At 36.6% G+C, this 23,530-nt stretch overlaps 1 protein-coding gene across 1 annotated transcript in view; it reads right to left on the bottom strand.

Annotated features, from left to right (window-relative positions):
- Positions 1 to 23,530, bottom strand: part of PGAP1 (post-GPI attachment to proteins inositol deacylase 1) — an 80,845-nt gene that overhangs the window by 9,088 nt on the left and 48,227 nt on the right. Inside the window, exons 12-23 of the mRNA XM_049773180.1 lie at positions 21,873 to 21,924; positions 16,541 to 16,618; positions 15,093 to 15,168; positions 13,652 to 13,725; positions 13,498 to 13,549; positions 12,454 to 12,520; positions 11,659 to 11,767; positions 9,105 to 9,143; positions 5,355 to 5,448; positions 2,632 to 2,722; positions 1,158 to 1,355; positions 127 to 262 (exon numbers count right to left, since the gene is read on the bottom strand). Of these exons, the coding sequence (XP_049629137.1) occupies positions 127 to 262; positions 1,158 to 1,355; positions 2,632 to 2,722; positions 5,355 to 5,448; positions 9,105 to 9,143; positions 11,659 to 11,767; positions 12,454 to 12,520; positions 13,498 to 13,549; positions 13,652 to 13,725; positions 15,093 to 15,168; positions 16,541 to 16,618; positions 21,873 to 21,924 (1,066 nt within the window). The remainder of the gene's footprint in view (positions 1 to 126; positions 263 to 1,157; positions 1,356 to 2,631; positions 2,723 to 5,354; positions 5,449 to 9,104; positions 9,144 to 11,658; positions 11,768 to 12,453; positions 12,521 to 13,497; positions 13,550 to 13,651; positions 13,726 to 15,092; positions 15,169 to 16,540; positions 16,619 to 21,872; positions 21,925 to 23,530) is intronic.

The raw sequence follows: 23,530 nt of genomic DNA, 5'->3' as shown, positions 1-23,530 counted from the left end.
TGAAAGGCAAATGCCTTACCTCCATGCTATCTCTCCGGCCCCAGCAGTAAATATTTTTAAATGAACAATATCTATATAGAATTCTATACCTGCCCAATACAAAATCTGGTCACTGATATGACATACCTTAAATAAATAGTAAAGATACGTCAGAAATATGGCAAATGCTCCACATGTTGTCCAACTAACTATAATCAAAACAACAATCAAACAGGGCAAATCTGGTGATACTGTCTTGATATCTTTAGGAAGCTCAGCAGGTCTAGAAAAAGAATAAAGCTTTTTAAAAGAATGTTGAAGGTTATTGAAACAGCCACAAATGAAAAAGAGATTATTCTGCTGGTCTCTCCTGCTTAATTCTATGCAAATAACAGAGTTTTTAAAAATAAAGACAAAGGATGAAGGAGGCACATAATTGGTTTTGAGTTCTATATCCACTGTGATAGAGAGCTCCCCTTATATGTAGATATACTCCGGGTGATATTTGTGCTAAGAAGAATGCTACAAAAGGTAGCATTACAAGCCATGTGCAGTATATACATCCAACATGGCTAGAAGGAGCAGTTTTCAATTTTTTAAAATCTCTAGATCACTAAGACATGTGATGGTATTAATGTCAGAAGCACCTCTAAAGGATGGAGGAAGAACCATCCTGGCTTAACACACTGTGACAGTGAATTGTACCACATTCTCCATGAGGAGTGACAACGAATTAGGCTTTACCGCAAAAGCCAACCAATAACTTCAAAACTGTTTGGGGGCCTCTTTGAGCCTCCGCAATGTTTTTGAAGCACTTTCAGATTTCAGATAATCTGATCCTAAATATCTTGATAGTATCTCTTGCTCTCAGATTTGACTAAAAACCTACCAGATTGTCAGGAAAATATTTTTTACTTGAAAAGGTTTAAAATTGATGTTGAAAACTTGTATAATTTATCAAAATATTTTTACTGAACATGCAATATACAATTTAACTAAGATAATGATTATCTTTGATGAAGACATAACTTTGGACATCAATCCATGTTTGGCCATCTGATGATATCCTCTTCTACCATCTTTCCTTGAAAAGTATAGTTAAATAAAGTAAATTTAGTTTCCAATATTTTCCCCCTTATATTAGGAGGAGGAGAAAGCTTTGGTCATCCACTCCTTACCTTTTCAAAGCGAGCCACAATGCAGACAGGAGTTTCATAGATGTAGAAGAGAGCAGGCCACCCCAGTAGGCAGTACATGTTCCGAACAGAAAGAGAATCAAGGACACGAGGGGGAAACACATACTCTGACTAGTTAAAAACATGGCATCTAGTTCTGGTAGCAAGAGCATATCCCATATTTCTTTAAACCATTTATATCTGGAAGGAAAATAAAAAAGAGGAAAAAAATTTAAGTGACACTGAGGAATTTAATATTTGAGGTGTTTTTAATTATGCAATCATCAAAGTTCTTACTATCTGATTCTTAATTTATTATACTATAAAGTAAATTCAATTCCTTTTGGAAAACAAATAATTTATCCTTAACGAAAATTGATTATCTTCAGTTATCTTCATCTTTATCCTGGATGAAATTTGAATAATAAATATTGATCTTTGTCAAATAAAAAAAATTTCAAAATTTTGTTCTATGGTCTAAATTTTGGCAGGCATAGAGTTCCATATTGGTATTGTTCATTAAAAATAATTTATTAACTGTTAAATTTTCTCTTGCAGTGCATGTACATGCACACACACTCATATCCACACACAACTCCTTATTAAAAAGCTAGTTGTATTGACAGAGGATGCTTCAGTATTGAATCTTAAACAAACAAACAAAACCCCACAAAGATTGAATACATTAAGAATGGAATGCTGGGGCCGGAGAGATAGTACAGCGGCGTTTGCCTTGCAAGCAGCCGACCCAGGACCTAAGGTGGTTGGTTCGAATCTCAGCGTCCCATATGGTCCCCCATGCTTGCCAGGGACTATTTCTGAGCAGATAGCTCAGGAGCCCTGAGCACCACCGTGTGTGGCCCAAAAACCAAAAAAAAAGGAATGGAATGCTAGAAGCTGGAGAGATAGCACAGTGGTAGGGCATTTGACTTGCATGTGGCCAATACAGGAGGGACCCAGCATCCTATATGGTCCCCCAGCCTGCCAGGAGCAATTCCTGAGTGCAGAGCAAAGAGTAACCCCGAGTGCCACTGGGTATGGCCCAAACCAATAAATGAATGAATCAATCAATAAAGTTTAAAAAAAAGTAAGGAATGTTAGGGCTGAGGAAATGCGCAATCACTGTTAGAGACCTGGTACCACACGACCCTCTAAACATTTCTGAATGCAGGCATGGAGACACCCAGAGCACCAATCAGGGTGGCTCTGATGGTCCCACGCATGATGAGACCTGAGTGACACAGCATCCTCTGGCCCTAGCATTCAACCAAATGGTGTAGCGTGCCATTTGGAAAGTGCCCTTGGGACCCTGAGCACTGACTGGGAAGCCTTTGAGCCACTTTCTGGCCCCTGAATATTTCAGATTCTTGAATACTAATTATTATTATCATTAGTAAAGGAATAATGCCCATGTTTAGAAGTAAACATGTTTAATATATAAGGTCAATAAAATCACTACCACAGATATAAAACTTACCCCAACAGAAACTTAATTGTAATGACAAAAGGATCAACTTTGTAGGGTTTGGCTTCTTTATCCAACATCGCTGCAAAGTCTAAGCAATGACCTGGGAGATTAAAAATAAAATTAATGTAACAGACTTCATAGTCATTAAAAGTGAGATACATTATATTCTTCACTATAAAAGCAATATGTTTTATGTCAAAGTGGGTGAGAGTATTTATATCGCAGAAATTCTCTACAAATGATTGACACTATTATGATTTAATTATTTATACAAAATAATTTATGAACAATGAAACAAATTCAGGAAGCCAAGGCTGAGTTTTCACCTGTAATTTTACAAAGCTCCAGAAGTGATTTTTATTAAAGTCAATTTTACTTAGATTCAATCCTCATATAATACAATTCACCCACAAGCTTAGAACTGTCTCCTGACTCCTGAAAGAAACTCTGTTCCCCTTATTGTCCCCTCCAGTGCACTTCCCTTTCTTAGGTAACCACTAATCTACTCTGTCTCTGGAAATGGTTTATTCTGAGTATTTCATATAAGTGGAAACATATATGTGTTACTCTCCTTTCACTTAGCATGTTTCCCAAGTTCATCCACTATGGAGTGTGTATCAGCACATTTCTATATCCAGTAGTTGGACATTGAGTTTTTCCTTGTTTTAGCACTATTATGTATAGTGCTCCTAAGAACAGAGTACAATTTTAGTGTAGCTGTGGGCTCTCATTCCTCCTGGTAATATATAGCTAGGAGTGGCTATAACCTAGGAATACTGTTTAAACAAACCTGAAGAACTGCCAGACTGTTTTCCAAAGTAGCTATGCCATTTTACAGTGCACTGTGGAGGAAGGTTCTAATTTGTTCATACCTTTACAACACACACTATTATCTGTTTCTTTTTTATTATAGTCAGTCTAATACTATCCACAGTTTTTGATAAGCATCCTTGACTCAGAACAATTCCTTTAACTGAGATATAATCCCATACTTAATTTCTCCAGGGCAGAGATTCCATAATCTATTTGGTCTACCATCTCCCTTTTTAGAAAAAAAAATCAAGAAAAAATATGCCTTTTCTATGTGAACAAACAAAAAATGCTCCCTACTTTCCAACTTTCACCAGTCAGGTGATAACACCCGCTTTGGAAAACAATTGCTGTCGATTAACCAATACCATGTATTGCTGTGGCCCCTATAAGCTATCTAGATTGAATTCTATGTTTGAGAATCAATATTAAGTTTTAAAGTTTAAAAAGGAGGCGTTTTTTTTTCAAATAAAGACATTTATATTCAAATAGGGTTGATGATATATTGCCAGAATAATTAATTAAAAAGTTGAATCTGGAGAGATCAATTGGAAGTTGTTTCTCTCTACCTGGAATACTAGTTAAGTCAGGTTAAAATGAACATTACCATTAGAAGCAGAATTGTGAAAAGTCACTAAAAGAAGATGAGTAAATATCCAAGAATTTGATAAGATGCAAATGGTGGAAAGTATTGTAAGTATGGTATTGCTTTGATTTAGCTTACTCTTTTCCTACCTCTTGCCTTACGTGACTATTGTGTTCAAGGTCAATAAGTGTTCAGGGCCTGAAATAGTTTCAGTACCTGGGAAACTGTTCTAATTCCTTTACTCTAGAGAGGGGTTTTCCCCAGGTACTCTACTTCATGCATTTGTCTCTTAGTACCTAGTCTACATTCTTTGCTCTTCCATTAATTCTGGAAGGACAGACTTCTAGTTGGATTCAGTGAATAAAAGACAAATTAAGTCAAGAGTGAGAGATAGGAAGATGGGAGGAAATAACACTACAGCATTTATTTCCCAGCTAAGTGACACATTGACAGAGGCTGCAGCATCCCAATTCCCAAGGCTGCAGCAATGCCTCCTTCCTCTAGAACTCTCTAGGCTACTTTCTTCCTGGGCCTACTATCTGGAGTATCAGGTGTCTCTGTTGCAAATCCAGTATTTTGCTATTTCTTTTTGGTTTCCCTTAAAGCTATTTTTGGCTTTAAAATAGTCCCTTCATTAGGGCCAGAGCAACAGCATAGTAGTAGGCTGTTAGACTTGCACACGGCCAATCCGGGTGAGACCTGAGTTCGATCTCCAGCACTCCATATGGTCCCTGGAGCCTGCCAGAAGCAATTTCTGAACATAGAGCCAGGAGTAATCCCTGAGCGCTTCTGGGTGTGACCCAAAGACCAAAAACCAAAAAAAAAAAGTATATACTACAATGAATACTCTCTCCATATTACATCACTATGTTAGTCATAGGCAACAGAACGAAGAATTTTTAATATGTAGCTATAAGATGAAGAAAACAAATAAAGCATTTTCTTAGAGCTCTCTAAGACTATGAGAATCTCAAAATACTGTGACCTGAGAGAAATCAGTCATGAAGTTTATAGAAGTTGTTGACTACTCATAAGTCAGATTAATAATGAGAGCCAGAGATATGGCTCCTTGGGAGAGCACTTACCTTGCAGGTGTCAGACCCTGAGTTAGATACCATCAATGTGCGCAGACACACACACACACACACACACACACACACACACACACACACACACACTGAAGCTTTAATAAAGGTGAAAGGGAACAGGTAGAATAAAGGGGCAAATACACACACACACACACACACACACACACACACACACACACACTGAAGCTTTAATAGAGAAAGGTAAAAGGGGACAGTTAGAAGAGAGGGGCAAATACAAACATTCTTACCTGCTGAGAAAAGGGAGTGTAACTGTCCTCCATATGCAAGAAGGATACTAGATATAACATAAGCAGGAAGAGATCCACCATGAAATCTGACTACCTAGAAAAAATGCAAATCATTGGACAACTTCTAAATATTCATATTAATGAAATAAAGTATCTTTACATGAAATAAAAATGCCTTTCCTAAGATGGACAAGAAAATGTTTCTAGTTATAACAAAACTCAAGAGAGACAATAGAGAAGGTAAGGAGCTTGGCTTGCATGCAGCTGACTCAGATTTAATCTCTGAAGCCACACATGAAGACTTCTGAGCACTGTCATGAGTGATCCTTGAACAGAGTCAGGAGTAAGCAATAAGCACTGTGACTTAATATTACAAAAATTTGTCTAAGAAAATAAATGATTAAGAATATACTGTATATTAGAAATCTGATACAATTGTTCATCAAAGGCAGATCATGTATATAATCTAGTAGAATATACTATAAACTTTTTACAAGGCATATTTAATGAGCATTTAAATTTGTAGTACTAAATAATTTACATGAATTATCTAAAGCTTGAAAAATTGAAGTAGTTTTTATTCTGATCTCCAGATTAAAAGATAGCCAAGCACACAAAATCAAGAAACTTTCACAATTGAAAATATAATAGACAAGCAAGTTACTTAATCATTTCAAAGTCCTCAATGGTATAAAGGGGGACGATTAGCCTTTACCTTACATATTGTTTTATGAACTAAACATGCTCATTTGTGTAAAACTCTATTATAAAGAAAAGTTCTTTACTCTTGAAATCTTATAAAATTTCATAACTGTTATCTCAAGTCTCTGGAAAACACCTAAAGTGGAGGCTAAATACAGAGTCCAAAAGCCTAGAACTCATGCTCCCTGAGATTTAGGTTTAAACTCCTGCACTGCAAGGTCTAGTGAGCACCACCAGGAGGAGCAACACACCAAGAACTATGTTAGAAGTAGCCCCTGAGCACTGCCTCCAACCAAAACTACAACAAACTCAATAAAACTCCCACTTATCTACAGAAAATAAATTTTATAAAGCCTCTAGTGAATCACAAACTATGGAAACATACTAAATTTTTCTTTACTAAAAATTTATATTATTTTAATTAAGCACTGTGGTTTACAAAGTTGTTCATAATACAGTTCCAACACCAATTTCACTACCAGTGTAACATTCCTTCCACCACTGTCCCAAGTTTCCCACCCATATCCAAGTCTGCCTCCTTGGCAAGCACAAAATAATTTACTTTATATTGCTTGTTTGTTTTTTTTTTTTTAAAGATTTTTATTGAAACCATTGTGATTTACAAAGTTCTTCATTGTTGGGTTTCAGACATACAATGTTTTGGGGTTGTTCCCACTACCAGTGTCAACCTCCCTCCATCAATGTTTCCAGTGTCCATCCCATGCCCCAGCCTGCCATCACAACAGGCACCTTTTTAAGTTTGGGCCTTGTGATTAGATTATTGTTGACTCTGACTTGGATATACTTGAGACTACTTGTCCCCCGTCCCCCATCCTTTCATATTAGTTTCTCCTCCTCCACCTTTTCCTCTCTATACTCTTGGACCTAGAGTGTTCTTGACAACTCCTATTTTTAAAAACTGGCATTTCTTCATGCAGTTATTCTAAATACTGCACATAAGTGATATCATTCTGTATTTATCTTTCTTCTTCTGGCTTATTTCATTTAGCATATTATCGCCCACTTCCTATATTGCTTGTTATTGCTTATTACAACTAAAATGAAATGGAGTCATTGAAAAAACATTAAAAGAAAATTTGTGAAAACGATGATATCTCACAATGATCATTAAATCATTACTTGAAGGTTTATTAAGCTGCTTGTTACTAGCTGAGCTTTTGTATTACTCGTTTTGTTGAACTTAGGGGCTTCTATGTTACTTTCACGTCTAATTTGGTGTGTTCCTAAGGGATGTCAGTATTGAAATCGCTCCTGGCTTGGGATGTCATATGGAATGCTGGGGATCGAAAGTGCATTTGTCTTGGGTCAGCAATGTGCAAGGCAAATGCCCTACCTCTTTACTAACACTCCGGCCTCCACGAAGTATTTTTTAATGAAACATAAGGATATAAACTTAAACTTATTCTCTATTTTCAAGATTTTTAAAACAGTATTTTTAATAATATGACAAGGGTTAAGTCCATAACTTAAATTCTTTAGTTTTAAAATATTCCTACCAGGGCCCGGAGAGATAGCACAGCGGTGTTTGCCTTGCAAGCAGCCGATCCAGGACCAAAGGTGGTTGGTTCGAATCCCGGTGTCCCATATGGTCCCCCGTGCCTGCCAGGAGCTATTTCTGAGCAGACAGCCAGGAGTAACCCCTGAGCACCGCCGGGTGTGGCCCAAAAAAAAAAACCAAAAAAAAAAAAAAAAAGAAAAATATTCCTACCACTGATTCTGTAATAACTGCACATTAATTTAAAAAAAAACCACAATGTTTGCACATAACTAGACTCTCCTTTTTTGAAAAAAAAAGTATCAAGCTAATCTGACTTTCTTGTCACTAATTACATGCATGTCCCAGAGATAGCATGGATAAGAGACTGTATTACATCAGCTCCCTGCAATATATTTTTTGGATATACAAAAGATACAAGCATAAACTTTTTCTCTATATTGCAGGGATGATTTTTCTTAATAACAGCACCCCCACATTTTTATTTATTATAGTTAGTTATGGTGATATTTTACTTTTATACTAACATTTAATCTTGTTTCCCTTATTTAGCAAGGTTAATAATCATCACAATCTAATCTCACCAGGATGTTTGACAATTAAATGAGATAATGCATATTTTAAAAGTTTCTAATTTAATTTTGATTTGTGAATTTCATTATGATTATAAAAAGTTACTTAAAAATTCACTATGACTGCATTGTAAAACATAAGAGATCAAAAAAGTAAATAAATGATGGTTAAGTAATAAAAGGTACAATAAATAACTAAAATTTAAAATTCTGTAATTTTTCATCAGCATTATCTACTTATGTTAAGCTGATATCCTTGTAATAATACTAACAGTATACGAGTTCTACCACTTGATAGTTTTTATAGTATTACTGATTAAAAATGATAGTCTGTATGTGTGCTAAGGAAGGTTTCTTTTTTTTTCTTTTTTTTTTTGGTTTTTGGGTCACACCTGGCAGCGCTCAGGGGTTATTCCTGGCTCTGTGCTCCGAAATTGCTCTTGACAGGCTCGAGGGACCATTTGAGATGCTGGGGTTCAAACCTAGATGCGCTTCTAGTCGGCAGTGTGCAAGGCAAACACAGCGCACTGTGCTATATCACTCTGGCCCCAAGGTTTTCAGATTTTTATTTAAGTGGAGGAGGCTTGCTCTTCAAGACCATGTTCTCCCTTGAGCATGTATCTCACTTGCTTTTCTTTACATTTCTTTGCTAATTTATTTTCACTCTGGAGAAGCCCAGGTTCTCTCTTGAACATATACTTTTCCCTCCACCTACCCTCACAGATTTCTAAATTTGTTTCAATAAACATGACATTGCTTCACCAAAAATAAGTGAAGTGGGAGAAAGAAGAGAAAAAGGATAAAGAAAAAAAGAGGCAGTTGTAATTGTGGAAACAGCAGCAAGAAAACAAATGTGGTCTGCTAAAATATTATCTGGCCCTTTTAGAAAAAAAAACATTGCAATCCCTATTTGCAGTAATTATAAACAAGGCAATAAATGATCAACCAAAATTTTCTTACCTGTCCAAGTATTTGTGAAAAGGAAGTCTTAACTGTCACCTAGGGTAAAACAATCATTAATAAAAGTTATTTCTCCTAAACTCATTCTAGTCAATATTTTACTAAGCTAAGCACTTTTGAATATTTCTCGTATAATCATTAATCTTTGTGTAATGATAAACAGAAAGGCACTGTAGATCTTTTTTTTTTTTTTTTTTTTTTTTTTTTTGGTTTTTGGGCCACACCGGGCGGTGCTCAGGGGTTACTCCTGGTTGTCTGCTCAGAAATAGCTCCTGGCAGGCACGGGGGACCATATGGGACACCGGGATTCGAACCAACCACCTTTGGTCCTGGATCGGCTGCTTGCAAGGCAAACGCCGCTGTGCTATCTCCCCGGGCCGGCACTGTAGATCTTAAAATAAAACTCTGAACCTTCAACATTTTCTTATATATACTGTTTAACATATTTTCCCATGGTCTGTTTCATTCTACCTCATTACAGTATAAGAAGTAAAACTTTACTAACAGAGTATCTTATTATTGGAGTACACAGTTAAAGGGGCTATTGACTATATTCAGAGGCTATATGCTTGCTAAAATGGTAAACATATTAGTCAACCTATATGAATAGTATTTAGAATCTCACACCTATAATTAAACAGTAATAAATGTAATTAAGCTAAACATCTGAGTAAAGTTCACGAAAATATGTGTCATATGATTTAGAAAGATAAAAATTATTTAGTAAAATTGAAGCCAAACATTTTTTTAAAAAATTAAAAAATGTTAGGGTTATAGAGATAGCACAGTGGTAGGGCGCTTGCTTTGCAAGCAGCTAATCCAGGATGGAGGGTGGTTTGAATTCTGGCATCCCATGTGGTCCCCCAGCCAGACAGGGTTGATATCTGAGTGCAGAGCTAGGAGTGTCACCAGACGTGAACTAAAAACCAAAAAAAAATTTTTTTAACATTTTTATAATTAAACATTTAAAGTTTTTTAACATTTAAAAAATTGTCATTGTTTACATCAAAAACACACTTTTTAAATATAGGCATCTGGGAAAAGGAAACAATATTTCACATGGGTTATAAATTGCCGAAGTTTTGTCATAGTACAGACATTGTGAAAATTACAAAAAAAGCTGTAAAAAAGAGGACACTTGAGAGCAGGTAGTTTTTGAAGCCAAATTGTTAACCAAATTTTTCTTTAGTATTTGAGTCATACCTGACCATGTTCAGGGCTTACTCCTGGTTTTATGCATAGGAATCATGCCTGGTGTGCTTAGGGTCTGTCTATATGGAGTGCTAGGGATTGAATCCCGGTCTCTCACATGTAAGACAAGCACCCTACAACATACTGTCCTAGTGCTCCAGACACTAACATGTCACTAACACTAGAAATATGAATATAAGATAAAAAAATTACAACACTGATAAATGTTACAAACAGAAAGTAATATATCAAATTCAGGGTCATGCAAAATAATTCGTAATTTATTTGAGCTACTATTCTCAGTTTACCCAAAAAATAATAATGAATCTAAATATTAAAGCTTGGTTTAAGGCAGTTAAGTAGAAATAAGATCTTTTACATGTAACAGAAATCACCATTAAATTGAATCTCTAATTTTCAGAGCCTAAATTTTTTTTTTTTTTTTTTTGGTTTTTGGGCCACACCTGGTGACGCTCAAGGGTTACTCCTGGCTATGTGCTCAGAAGTCACTCCTGGTTTGGGGGACCATATGGGACTCCAGGGGATCAAACCGCGGTCCGTCCAAGGTTAGCGCAGCAAGTAAGGCACCTTACCTCTAGCGCCACTGCCCGGCCCCTAGCCTAAAATGTTCTGACACACTCTTTTACTTTCAGATTCATAAGTATATTTTACTCTTGTACCTATTACCCCTCTCTCTGCACAAAAAGTTCTGACTGACTATAAAACAAATGAGCACTGAATTGCTTATATTAATAAATACTAGAGCTTAAAATGATGAGTAAAAAGGAAAGATCCTGAAGATTATTCTGTCAAGTTAAAAACTGTATCATTCCAAATATCTCATTCAGTAAAGTCGTACCAGCTGATTTCATTATGTTTTTAACTTATAGTGAATTCTGAATTTTACGTTTCCAGTTTTAGAAAGTTAGCATATACTCTCAATTTTTATTTTACTTTGCATTACTTTTTTTTTTTTTTTTTTGGTTTTTGGGCCACACCCTGTGACGCTCAGGGGTTACTTCTGGCTATGCGCTCAGAAGTTGCTCCTGGCTTCTTGGGGGACCATATGGGACGCCGGGGGATCGAACCGCGGTCCGTCCTAGGCTAGCGCAGGCAAGGCAGGCACCTTACCTCCAGCGCCACCGCCCGGCCCCTTACTTTGCATTACTTAACAAGATGTATTCTTTCAATGGGTCAGTGAAGGAACTACTGAGATAATGTCTAATAGACAAAAATGGAGACTATTATAGTAGTACAAAGAGCTTTTATGTTTAGTGTTTTCCATATCCATTTTATTTTAGGCTAACAAAAAAATATATTGTCATAATGAATTCTTAAAAACTAAGCAAAAGTAATAACTTACCTCATACTCACATTCTGATGATGTGTACATTTTTAATAATGCAGTATGACTGTAATTATCGGGTTGAGCAACATGGAGTTTCAGAGATATTTCTGTGTTAGATGGAATCCTGAAAAGATCATTTAAATATCAGCTCTTGAATACAAAATCTGTGAAATGGGGGCTGGAGCAATAACACAGTGGATAGGGCATTTGCCTTATCAAAGTGGCCGACGTGGGTTCAATCCCTGGCATCAATCCCTGGCATCCTATATAGTCACCCAAGCATGCCAGGAGCTATTTCTGAGCACAGGCCCAGGAATAATTCGAATACCACCAGGTGTGGCCCCTCAAACAAAAACAAGCAAACAAAAATGCTATGAAATGACCATGGGTATATTCTCAAAGCAACACAACTTTAGAATGCAGAGACAGATGCTCAACCCATGATCACAGATGTCTAATCCTTTCACTTCAGTGTCTCCTTTAGAACAGGAAAGTTGGGAGAGAGCAGAAAGGTGTTTGCATCTCCTATTTAAATTCCCTATCATTTAAGTAAAATGTTATTTTTACATCTTCAGATGGACACAATAAAGAATACCTATATTTTACTAAAAAGCATTTAAATATAAATAGTTCACCAAAATTCACTTAGTACTTGCCTTGCATGCAGCAGACTAGGTTAGATTCCAAGCTCACATGGTACCCTGACCATCAATGAACAGAGCTGGGAATAGCCCTGAGTACCTTCAAGTATGGTCCAAACTCCCACTCCTGCAAAAACCAGCTAATTTTTAAAAAATATCTTATACTTACTGTGCAATAGTTAGTGAATCTTCATAGGACCAGGGAATATGAACTTTATAGATACTAGTTATTTCTCCTGTAAAAAAAAAGCAAATATATATTACTAAATTATATTACATAAATATTATTTAAGTGACTATAATACCCAGTTACACAATTATTCAGTTCATAGACTATAATCAGTAAGAGCTTACAGTGGTAGTGAATGGGGTGTCTGGGGGCAATGTTGAGAGGAAGGCAGGTAAAGGAGGGAAACAGACACTCTGGTGGGGGATGTGATACTGGAATGTTGCCTTTAAGAAACCCTACCATTGGGGGCCGGGTAGGTGGCGCTGGAGGTAAGGTGTCTGCCTTGCAAGCGCTAGCCAAGGAAGGACCTCGGTTCGATCCCCCGGTGTCCCATATGGTCCCCCCAAGCCAGGGGCGATTTCTGAGCGCATAGCCAGGAGTAACCCCTGAGCGTCAAATGGGTGTGGCCCAAAAAAAAAAAAAAAAAAAGAAACCCTACCATTGGTAGGATTATGAAATTGTAAATTATGGTGACTAAGATGAATAATAAAAAAAGTTGGTAAATTATATCACATCATAAATGTGTGGAGAATCTTAAGATATTGTACAGTTAGATTTACACAAGAGGTTAAAATGTGATTTACAGAGAAACTGAAAAAAAACACATAAATATCTAAATATTATAACCACAATAAGATATTAAGAGGGGTGATGATTTAAATATTACTTAAGCTGAAACAGATAAAAGTAATTATTGCTTGGGGGCAAAAAAAGTACTGCTAAAAAGAGGTCTGTAACTCAATTATGAACAACTTTATCTGTGGAAAAAAATCTGTATTATGAACAACCTTGTAAATGTGTATTTAAATTTAAAAATTAGAAAAGAAGAGGTCTAGGTTAAATATATTGAAAATATAAATTCCTCTTATATTATAATGCATTTTATTTTAAGTCACATAAAATATACAGGGAAATATTTCAGAAAATTCTAGCCAAGACCGCTTTAGTCTCCACATATTATCTATTTTCCTAAAATATACTTACTTTTGATTCCTGAGCATTTGCTTACTACGTTGATTTTAAAAGCTTGATATATCTAGTAAAATTCAACACAAAAACAAAACAAAGGTTTATTTGTCAATTTTAAATACACAGCAAAAATTATGGTCATTAAAATTATTATGGTCAGAAGAATTACCTGTCCAAAGTTCAGAAGCTCTACATTATAGAATAGGCCACTTGTATTTAATACAACCGTCCTTGAAAACAATCCTGTTGAATTCGAAGTACTCTTGTTAGTTAGTTGTATTTAATACACAACATAAAACTCCATTGACAACAGGTAAGGAAATGGAGGTTAATGCTCACTAATTAAGTCAAAAGGAGAAGACAAATCAGATCATCTCACTTTTGTATAGTAAATACGACATTTAGTGTTTGCTAAAAGGCCAAAAAGTGGTAAATTAAAAGAACAAAAAGCCAGAGGTAAAGATCAATGGACTGTGTGTATTTTCATGCTGGAGTCTGATGCTCTATCCCTGGAATCACATGGTCCCCGGAGCACCACCAGGAGAAACTCCCCAGAGTTTCTCAGAGAAATAGAGCTGGGAGAGACCCATATGAACACCAATTGGTATGAACTCCAAACCACAAAATAAATAAGTAATAGATAAAAAGGGAAAAAGTAAGTGAGCAAGGGAACAGACCATGCTCAATAAGAACAAATCCTTAGACTGACTGAAGTTCCCAAGAGCAGGAGATGGAGAGGACTGATAGATCTTTATGCATTAATGCTTGGGCCCTTTAGTAAAAGTGATCAGAAGAAAAAATAATCGCCTAATAAAATGTATAGGTTAGTTAACAGCATTATCGAAAATGACTTTAATTTTGACAACCATAGAGTTTACATTAAGTGGCCAACATCAGGGCAAGATGAGTGAAGGGGTTATATAACTTTGTACTCTTCCTCTCACTTTTCTGTATATGTGTAATTTTGAAATAAAAACTTAAAGAAGATACTGTGTGAATATATGTGATTACCACAATAAAAAATGGGAAATATCTTTAGGGAAAAAAAATCTTCCTTACTCCCACCAACCCCCTTGCCAGGGACTGAACTCAGGAGGCCTCAAAAAAGCGAAGCAAGTAAGTACTTTAACTTTGAGCTCCATTCTTAGTTCCCCACCAGGGAAATCTTGAAGCCCCAAATACAGTTAGAAACTGAAAATTTTCATTAAACCTTACACAAATGACTACCTGTCACTATAAGTAATCATGGAAAAATTTTAGTTTGTTTCTCAGAAAAAACTGATGTCTTATTCTTATTCATTTCATTTTAATTATTTTTTAGTTTTAGGGTTCAAGCTGGTGATGCTTAGGGATTACTGTCAGCAGTGCACCAGGAACCATGGAGAACCAGAAATTAAACTCTGGCCTTCTGCAAGCAAAGAATACATGTCAGCCCAGTGTTAAATAAAGAATCAAACCAAAAGATTCTAGGTGTCATTCTAGGAAATGCAATTGAAAAATATAATGTTGCTCTACTTTATAGTGACAGGCAACTTATAGTGACAGGCAAAACAAAATAACATTGTCAAAAATAAAGCAACTTCTAAAATGTCTAAAGTCTAAGGACTTACCAAAGGAAAAAAGATGTGTTACAGGAAGCTGTACAGATCTTGTCTCTTTTTTAAAGAATTCACAATCAACAGAAAACTGAAATAGAAAACATTAATTAATTAATTAATATTATTATTATTTCACCGAAATAAAAGATCATTATTGGAAAGAGTCATATGCCACGGTTGACGCTTTTGCCCATAGACACTGTTATACTCAATTTAAGAGAAAAGGTTCTGATAACTCCACAAAGAGTTACAAACTCTGCCAAAACATTTTGAATATATTTTCTTTTCTCAATTGAGAAAGGTTACAGTATAAATCACATACCAATGACTAGAAACACTGCCTATTTTAAAGTCATTTAAGAAATATAACTCGGGGCTGGAGAGATAGCATGGAAGGTAAGGCATTTGCCTTTCATGCAGAAGGTCATGGATTCAAATCCCGGCGTCCATATGGTCCCCCGAGCCTGCCAGGAGTGATTTCTGGGTATAGAGCCAGGAGTAACACCTGAGCGATGCCGGGTGTGACCCAAAAAACCAAAAAAAAAAAAAAAAAAAAAAAAAAAAAAAAGAAAGAAATATAACTCACTTAAAATATGAAGAATGCGCATGAACCTTACTCAAATTCCCTAGTTATTATATATAATCCTAAAGATATACATATCTATGTTTCTAAATTAAACAAAATCTATTTTTTTGTTTGTTTGTTTGTTTCGTTTTTTGTTTTTTGTGTCACACCCGGCAGCGCTCAGGAGTTACTCCTGGCTCTACGCTCAGAAATCGCTCCTGGTAGGCTCAGGGGACCTTATGGGATGCCAGGATTTAAACCACCGACCTTCTGCATGAAAGGCAAATGCCTTACCTTCATGCTATCTCTCAGGTCCCAAAGAATTTTTTGTTTTGATTTGTTTTTTTGAAATTAGACAAAATCTTATAAATTATAAAATATTTAATTTTTTAGAATAAAGGTAATGATTCATTATAAAAATATAGATTTATAATAAAATGTCTCTGTGGTGCTTTGGAGAAGATAATCTTGTACATGTAACTCTGGCTATGCTTACAAGGCAAAGAATTCTTTTTCTTTGTTTGTTTGTTTGTGGTTTTTGGGTCACACCCAGCAGTGCTCAGGGGTTACACCTGGCTCCATGCTCAGAAATTGCTCTGGCAGGCACGGGGGACCATATATGACCTTCTGCATGAAAAGCAAACGCCTTACCTCCATGCTGTCTCTCCGGCCCCAAGGCAAAGAATTCTTAAGGAGAGTTGCTAAGGTAAATTTTTTGATTGATAAGGGTTTTCAGTCAGAGCACCAGTGCTTCTTAACCTTTGGAAAAGATTAAGCCTTTACTAGTAACTGTTTACTTTTTGAGTAAACAATCCTTTGGGAGGGGGTAGGGCACAAGCCTACTTTAGCACAAGTATTTCCAAAGCATTCTGATAAAACCTTAATCATTTGTTACCTTACTTCCATGGACAGAGGGTACATAAACAACAAGATGAGACAAAGATGGGTAGTCTTGAAGTCTTAATGTCAGAGACTAGAAAATAAAACAGATGAAAACAATGAGCTGCTTTTATTTTTAAGTTCTAAATAGCTTAACACATGTCAAAATATAAACTATAAACAATAAATAATTTATGAAATGATAAATTTCATATTCATAAAAGGCCTATTTACATCTTCATTTTAATAATCCTGTTCAAAGCTAAATTCAACAATTATAAGTTATATAAATATAAACTAGAAAACAATTCCTTGAATTAAATCCTTCATGCAAAAAACAAGTAACATTTAACACAAAACTTAGTATTATTTTTACTGCTATTATTAGTTGGATTTCAGGGCCTCACTAGCGGTGTTCAGGGGCTACTTACTCAGTCTTTGGTGTGTGGGGGTCCCTGGCAGTGCTCAGCCAATCATGTGGTACTGGGAATTGCATGCAAGCCTGTGTATAGCTGCTGAGTTGTCTCTGTGGTCCAAATGTGACTTATATAATTATATCTGATTATATTATATTCTTATAATATGTCTATTTGTATAATAATACAGTAATGTTTCTTCATTTATTTTGGTGGTGTAAGACAAAAAACAGTCAACAGCTAATATATATCATTTGATATATATGATATATATATCTTGATAGAAATAATTGCAATTTAAATGATTCTGATATAAAGAAAGTGGTAAAGATCAACAGCTAGTTATGTTTCTCAGGCTACCTGCCAGGAACTTACTCAGTGAGAGACAATGAAGACACAAAGATAAAAATACATTTTATCAAATAAATTCTCAACTTAAATAAATTTAAGACCAAGTACTACTATCTATATTATAAGGAATGAATAGACAGGAATTTAGTCTGATAAAACAAAAGGAACCAAATATAATTTTTAAGTCCAGTTTTTTCTAGAAGTAGGTAGAAATAATAATATATCATAATAATTTGTGCATTTAGAAATTTCTGCAGACAATTTTCCAATTCTTCTCCAGAAGTACCATATTTTCCGGCAGATAAGACAACTGGTCATATAAGACGACCCCCTACTTTTCCTGTTAAAATATAGGGCTTGGGCTAATATAAGACTACCTCTTAACACACACCAAATGGAAATTAAGAAATGTAAGAGAAAAAGAGTAGACCCCCTCAAAGGTTAACAGTATATGTTTAATAATGCTAGACTTTGGAGTGCCAACAATTTTATTTGTAGTGAGTGACTGAGTTTTTAATTGTGATCTATATTGAGAGCAGGGAGAGGGGGCTCCTACAAGAGCAGCTGGCTGGGGTGCAGTGATTAATAGGATAGCTAGAGGGAGACAGAGCACTTCCTCTGCGTCCCATAAAAGCTGAACAGAGGACTGAGCAGAGGAAAGCTGCCTACCCGGCGGCTGGATGACATGCAGCACTCAGTAACACAGTTCCTCTGTGTATCCTGAAAAATGAATCAGGACAAGCAGAGGACTGAGCACCAGAAAGCCACATAACAGTGATGACACCCCATAGCTGGATGGGATGCAGTGCTTGGTAACTCAGCTTCTCTGTGTGCCCTGAATGACTGAGTGATGAAGCCTGGCAGCTGCAGTGGATGCGGTGGTAAGAGGGGGGTGGAACACTTGTCCCTGAAGCTTCAGCATACCGTATACTTTTAACAAGATTTTCATGTGTTAAAATGTTATCTTATAAGATGGAAAATATGGTATATATCTGAACAACAAGGAGAGCAATGCTCCTGCTAAAAATCAAAGAGGAGCTGGAGTTTTAGTACAGCAGGGAAGGTGCTTGCTTGTCGACACTTGTTCTATTATCCCAGGAACATGCTAGGAGTGATCTCTGAGTACAGAATAAGGAATAAGCCCTGAACACAGCTGGATGTGGTCCTCTAATCAAAAAATAAATAACGAAAAGCTCTTGAAGAGTCTCTTAACAATCTACATGGATTCACTCGACATTCAAATTACGTTTATTAAACATAAACAGGAACAAAGTATTACTTTATTAATTTTAAAATAGTTTATTCCCAGCTCTTAAATACAAATGTAAAACTTTATATAAAATATTGCACATATTTTATATTTGTTGATCAATTGGTTACATTTGATCAATTACTCATAATTGATCAGAAAATATAGTATCATCCTATTTTTGTTTTGAAACCAGTGACTATTTTAAAAATCAAATTGAATTATATTTTATGATTGATGTCCTGGGAGTTACAATACCATTTGGTTTCCCATACATGTCACTCCAAGACTACAATCATTATCACACCCATGACACAACTCCCTTCCATGAGAAGGAACATTCCTTCCTTTCAAATCCATGCACCACCTCCATACCAATTCAACTCTGTGGACCAGTTCTCAAGTGTGAGGTCATTCTGCAACTGTCCTTGACTTTGAATGATTTCACTAAGCATGATATCCTTTAGTTCCATCCATGTTGCTGCTATTGGCATGGTTTTGGTCTTCCTTAGAGCTGCAGAGTATACCACTGTGTATAATTCTCACAACTTTTTGTTAATATTTGGGGCCACATTTAGTTGTGCTTGGCACTCCTGGCTCTGCGGTCCAGGGATCACGCCTAGTGGGGTCAGGGGACCACACAGAGTGCTGGGGACAGAACTCAAGTTGGCCAAGTGCAAGATAAGCCTTAAGCATCTTACCCACTGTACCCTCATTCACTGTTGGTGGAGATGCCATCTAGCTCCATCATCCTATCCAGCTCCTATACCACAACCTGTTGATCCTTTCATCTGTAGTTAGGCATTTGAGTTGTTTCCACATCACAGCATGAGCAAAGGTGTGCACACACCCTTTTGAATCAATGTTTTTGTGTCTCAGGGAATCAATGGATCATATGGAGTTTTATTCCAATTTTTTTGAGAAATCTCCATATTGCTTTGCATAGGTGATGAGCCAGATGCCATTATATAATTCCAGATAAACTAGATGTGCTATTGCACCATAACTTCACCAACACTGGCTATTCCCAGACATTTTGATATGTGCATTTCTCATGGTGAAAGATGATATTTCAAGTCTCTAATTGTGAGTAATGATGGACACCTATTCATATGCCTGTTTGCTGTCCATGTTTTCTTTGGGAAAGTGTTGAGAACCCACGTGCCTTTAAAAATGTTCAGATTACTTACATCCCTTCCTTAAAATCTTTGTTTTAAGATACCTAAGTAGTATTAATGAAAATGCACAAAATAAGACTGATCAAGGTGACAGAAAAATAAGTGTAACAATGCACTGCAATTATTCCCCTGTACCTATGCTAAGTTCATTTTTTATTTTTTAATCTATATTTATTTTTGTTTTGTTTTGTGTTGTTTTGTTTTGGGGCCACACCCAGCTGTGCTCAGGGGTTACTCCAGGGTGTCTGCTCAGAAATAGCTCCTGGCAGGCACGGGGACCAGATGGGACACCGGGATCAAACCAACCACCTTTGGTCCTGGATCGGCTGCTTACAAGGCAAATACCGCTGTGCTGTCTCTCTGGGCCTTAATCTATATTTATTAACTTTTCAGTAAATTTAAATTTTTGAAGGGTAGAGTATCAAAACTTTGTGACCAAAGTTTGTTTTTTTTATTACACTCCTCTTCCCAATGTGATTTCTAAATGCACTCAGTAGCCCTCAGGCTTTACTCCTAGCTCTGTGCTCAGAAATCACTCCTGGCAGTCTTGGGGGACCATATGAAATATCAGGGATGGAAAACCTGGATTGGCCAAATGCAAGGCAAACACTCTACATACTGTGCTGTTGTTCCACCTAAATGCACTATATTTGAAGACAGATCATTTAAATATAATGTCGAGGTAGAGGGGGAGGGGGAAATTAACCTAGGCCCAACTGGCGGTGGTCCAACATTACTGGGGCTGGGACAGGCACACAGGGAGATGAACAATGTCATCTGATAAATATAGTGTCAAATTTAAAAAAAAAAAAAAAAGTCTTCCATACACCACAAAAGCACCGAGGGGAGAGTAAATGAATATGCAAGGAGTCTATAGTTAATCCCATGACAGTATACTTCAAGGGTGGAGAAACCCTATATCTCTTAGGCCAAGGGAATTCCCTATCTAATGCCCCCAATATTTACTATGTCTATGCAGGAGGAAAAACACACACAAAATAATCTCTTATATTTATCTATCTATCTATCTATCTATCTATCTATCTATCTATCTATCTATTTATTTTTTGGACTTCTTTGTTCTGGTGTAGATATTGCAGTTGTCTCCAATTTTATTTTATCTCATTTCATTTTTTTCTTTCTTTCTTTTTTTTTTTTTTTTTTTGGTTTTTGGGCCACACCCGGCAATGCTCAGGGGTTACTCCTGGCTGTCTGCTCAGAAATAGCTCCTGGCAGGCACAGGGGACCATATGGGACACCGGGATTCGAACCAACCACCTTTGGTCCTGGATCGGCTGCTTGTAAGGCAAACGCCGCTGTGCTATCTCTCCGGGCCATCTTTTTCTTTCTTTTTGCGCTCTGGTATGTTTTTATTTCAGGACCAAGACTATTATGTGGTGCTTGTCTTTATTGCTGTAGTGCTCACTGGATATTTTATTTGATTATTTCTTTTTATATTGTTGTGGTGTTTCAATTCCTTTTTTCCTTTCCTCTCTCAAACTGAGGTTGAGAGCCTTTAGAAGAACTCCACCTATTTTTGGCTTATTTGATTTTTACCCCATTTTATTGCTTTTCTTTTCTTCAAACAAAACCACATAACTTGAACTATCTAGTTCCGCCTCTCAAATAGAGGGGAAAATAAGGAAGGATACCAGGACCAAACACCTATGATCACTAAATAATAAGCTAGACACAGAGGGGACCACTTATTCTAGCAGCCCGGGGGGGGGGGTGGGGTGGTGGTGAAGGTAGGGGGTAAAGATGGGAACGGGGGTGGAGGAGGACAAATTTGGTGATGGGAATTCCCCTGATTCAATGTTAATATGTACCTAAAATATTACTGTGAAAGATATGCAAGCCAATATGGTCAAAATAAAAATTATATTTAAGATAAATAAAGATAAGTTGAAAATTAAAAAAATTCTTGATCTTGATATAAGAGATTTAATTTTGATTAAAGTATTATCAACATAGTTTATAAAAGGTAAAAATGCATGTTTTTCTCCATTAATCTAAAGAAAGATACTTTTAAACTTACGTCGGAAATCTCATTTAATACCTAGATCACTACAAAATAAAAGAACACATTCTAAAATAACTATTGGCTCAAGCATTTTTTTCACCTGAATATTAAAATACAAAAGCATACATTACCTTAATTGTTGGCAATAATTCAGCTTTCCATGATAAGTCAACCCCTTGCCGACTTTGAAATAAGAAAATATAATTAATTGATAAATATGTTAAAGTTTAAAAATATTATAAATAAGATTAAGAGGAAAAGCAACCAACCATCACAAACTAATCAGAGTTTTAAAGAATGAAGTTTCATAAGTCTACTCCTTTATACTCTATTTAGGAACAAAAAAATTCTTTTTTTAATAGCCAACTATTTCAATGTCTGTGAAAATTACTGGTTTTATCATCTTTTTTTTCAAAGATTTTTTTTTTGTTTTTTGGGGGGTCCACACCTGGAGGTGCTCAGGGGTTACTCCTGGCTCTGCGCTTAGAAATCACTCCTGGCTGAGGGAATTATGGGATGCTGGGGATGGAACCCGCATCCATCCTGGGCCAGCTGCATGCAAGGCAAAATGCCCTCACTCTGTGCTACCATTCAGACCCCTATCATTTTAATTTTCATTTAAAAATCAGTAACAATATACATAGATGTAAAACGAGTTAAAAACAAATTAAGTTGGTGGGCCAGCATATGGCTCAATAGTCAATAGCATGCCTCATAAATGTGAGATCCTCCATGGGTTCAATTCAGTATCATGAACTGTTTAAAAATGTAAAATACTGGGGCTGGGAAGGTGGCGCTAGAGGTAAGGTGTCTGCCTTGCAAGCGCTAGCGTAGGACGGACCGCGGTTCGATCCCCCGGTATCCCATATGGTCCCCCCCAAGCAGGGGCGATTTCTGAGTGCATAGCCAGGAGTAACCCCTGAGCGTCAAATGGGTGTGGCCCAAAAACCAAAAAAAAAAAAAAATGTAAAATACTATTTTTTTTATTATAATATAATTTTATTTTGATCATAGTGGCTTACATATTGTTGACAATAATATTTTAGGTACATATTTACATAAAATCAGGAGGGATTCCCATCCATCACCGAATTGTTCTCCCTGCCCGTCCATTTTTGTCTTCCCTCCCATTTCTTCTTCCCTCACCCCCAGGGCAGCTAGAATATGTGGTCCCCTCTGTATCTAACCTATTACTTAGTAGTCTTGCACCTGTTTGGTCTTGAGGCCTCCCTTATTTCCCCCTCTAACTGGAGGCAAGACCAGCTATTTCAAGTTACGTGGTTTTGCCTGAAAAAGAAAAAAGTAATAAATTGGGGTAAGAGTCTAATACCCCGAAAATGGGCGGAATCCTTCTAGTGGCTCTCATCATCGATTTGGGAGGTGAAGGAGAAAGAGGTGAAACACTCCACCAGTACCAAAAGAAGTGTCAAATATCCAGTGAGGACTCCAGCTATATCGATAAGCACCACAAAAAACAAACAAAAAACAAAACAAAACAAACAAAAAACCAACAAAAACAAGCACACAAACAAAATAGGCCGGAGAGATAGCATGGAGGTAAGGTGTTTGCCTTTCATGCAGTAGAACGGTGGTTAGAAATCCAGCGTCCCATATGGTCCCCTGTGCTTGCCAGGGCCAATTTCTGAGCATAGAGCCAGGAGTAACCCCTGAGTGCTGCCAGGTGTGACCCAAAAACCAAAAAAGAAAAAGAAAAAAAAAAGTTGGGGCCAGAGAGATACTATAGTGAGTAGGGTGCTTACCCTGCACACAGGCAATCCAGGTTCAAATG

Source organism: Suncus etruscus, chromosome 5, assembly GCF_024139225.1.
Source record: "Suncus etruscus isolate mSunEtr1 chromosome 5, mSunEtr1.pri.cur, whole genome shotgun sequence".
Classification (NCBI taxonomy): domain Eukaryota; kingdom Metazoa; phylum Chordata; class Mammalia; order Eulipotyphla; family Soricidae; genus Suncus; species Suncus etruscus.
Note: the sequence above shows the minus strand (reverse complement) of the source record. Positions and strands in the feature narration are given on the sequence as shown.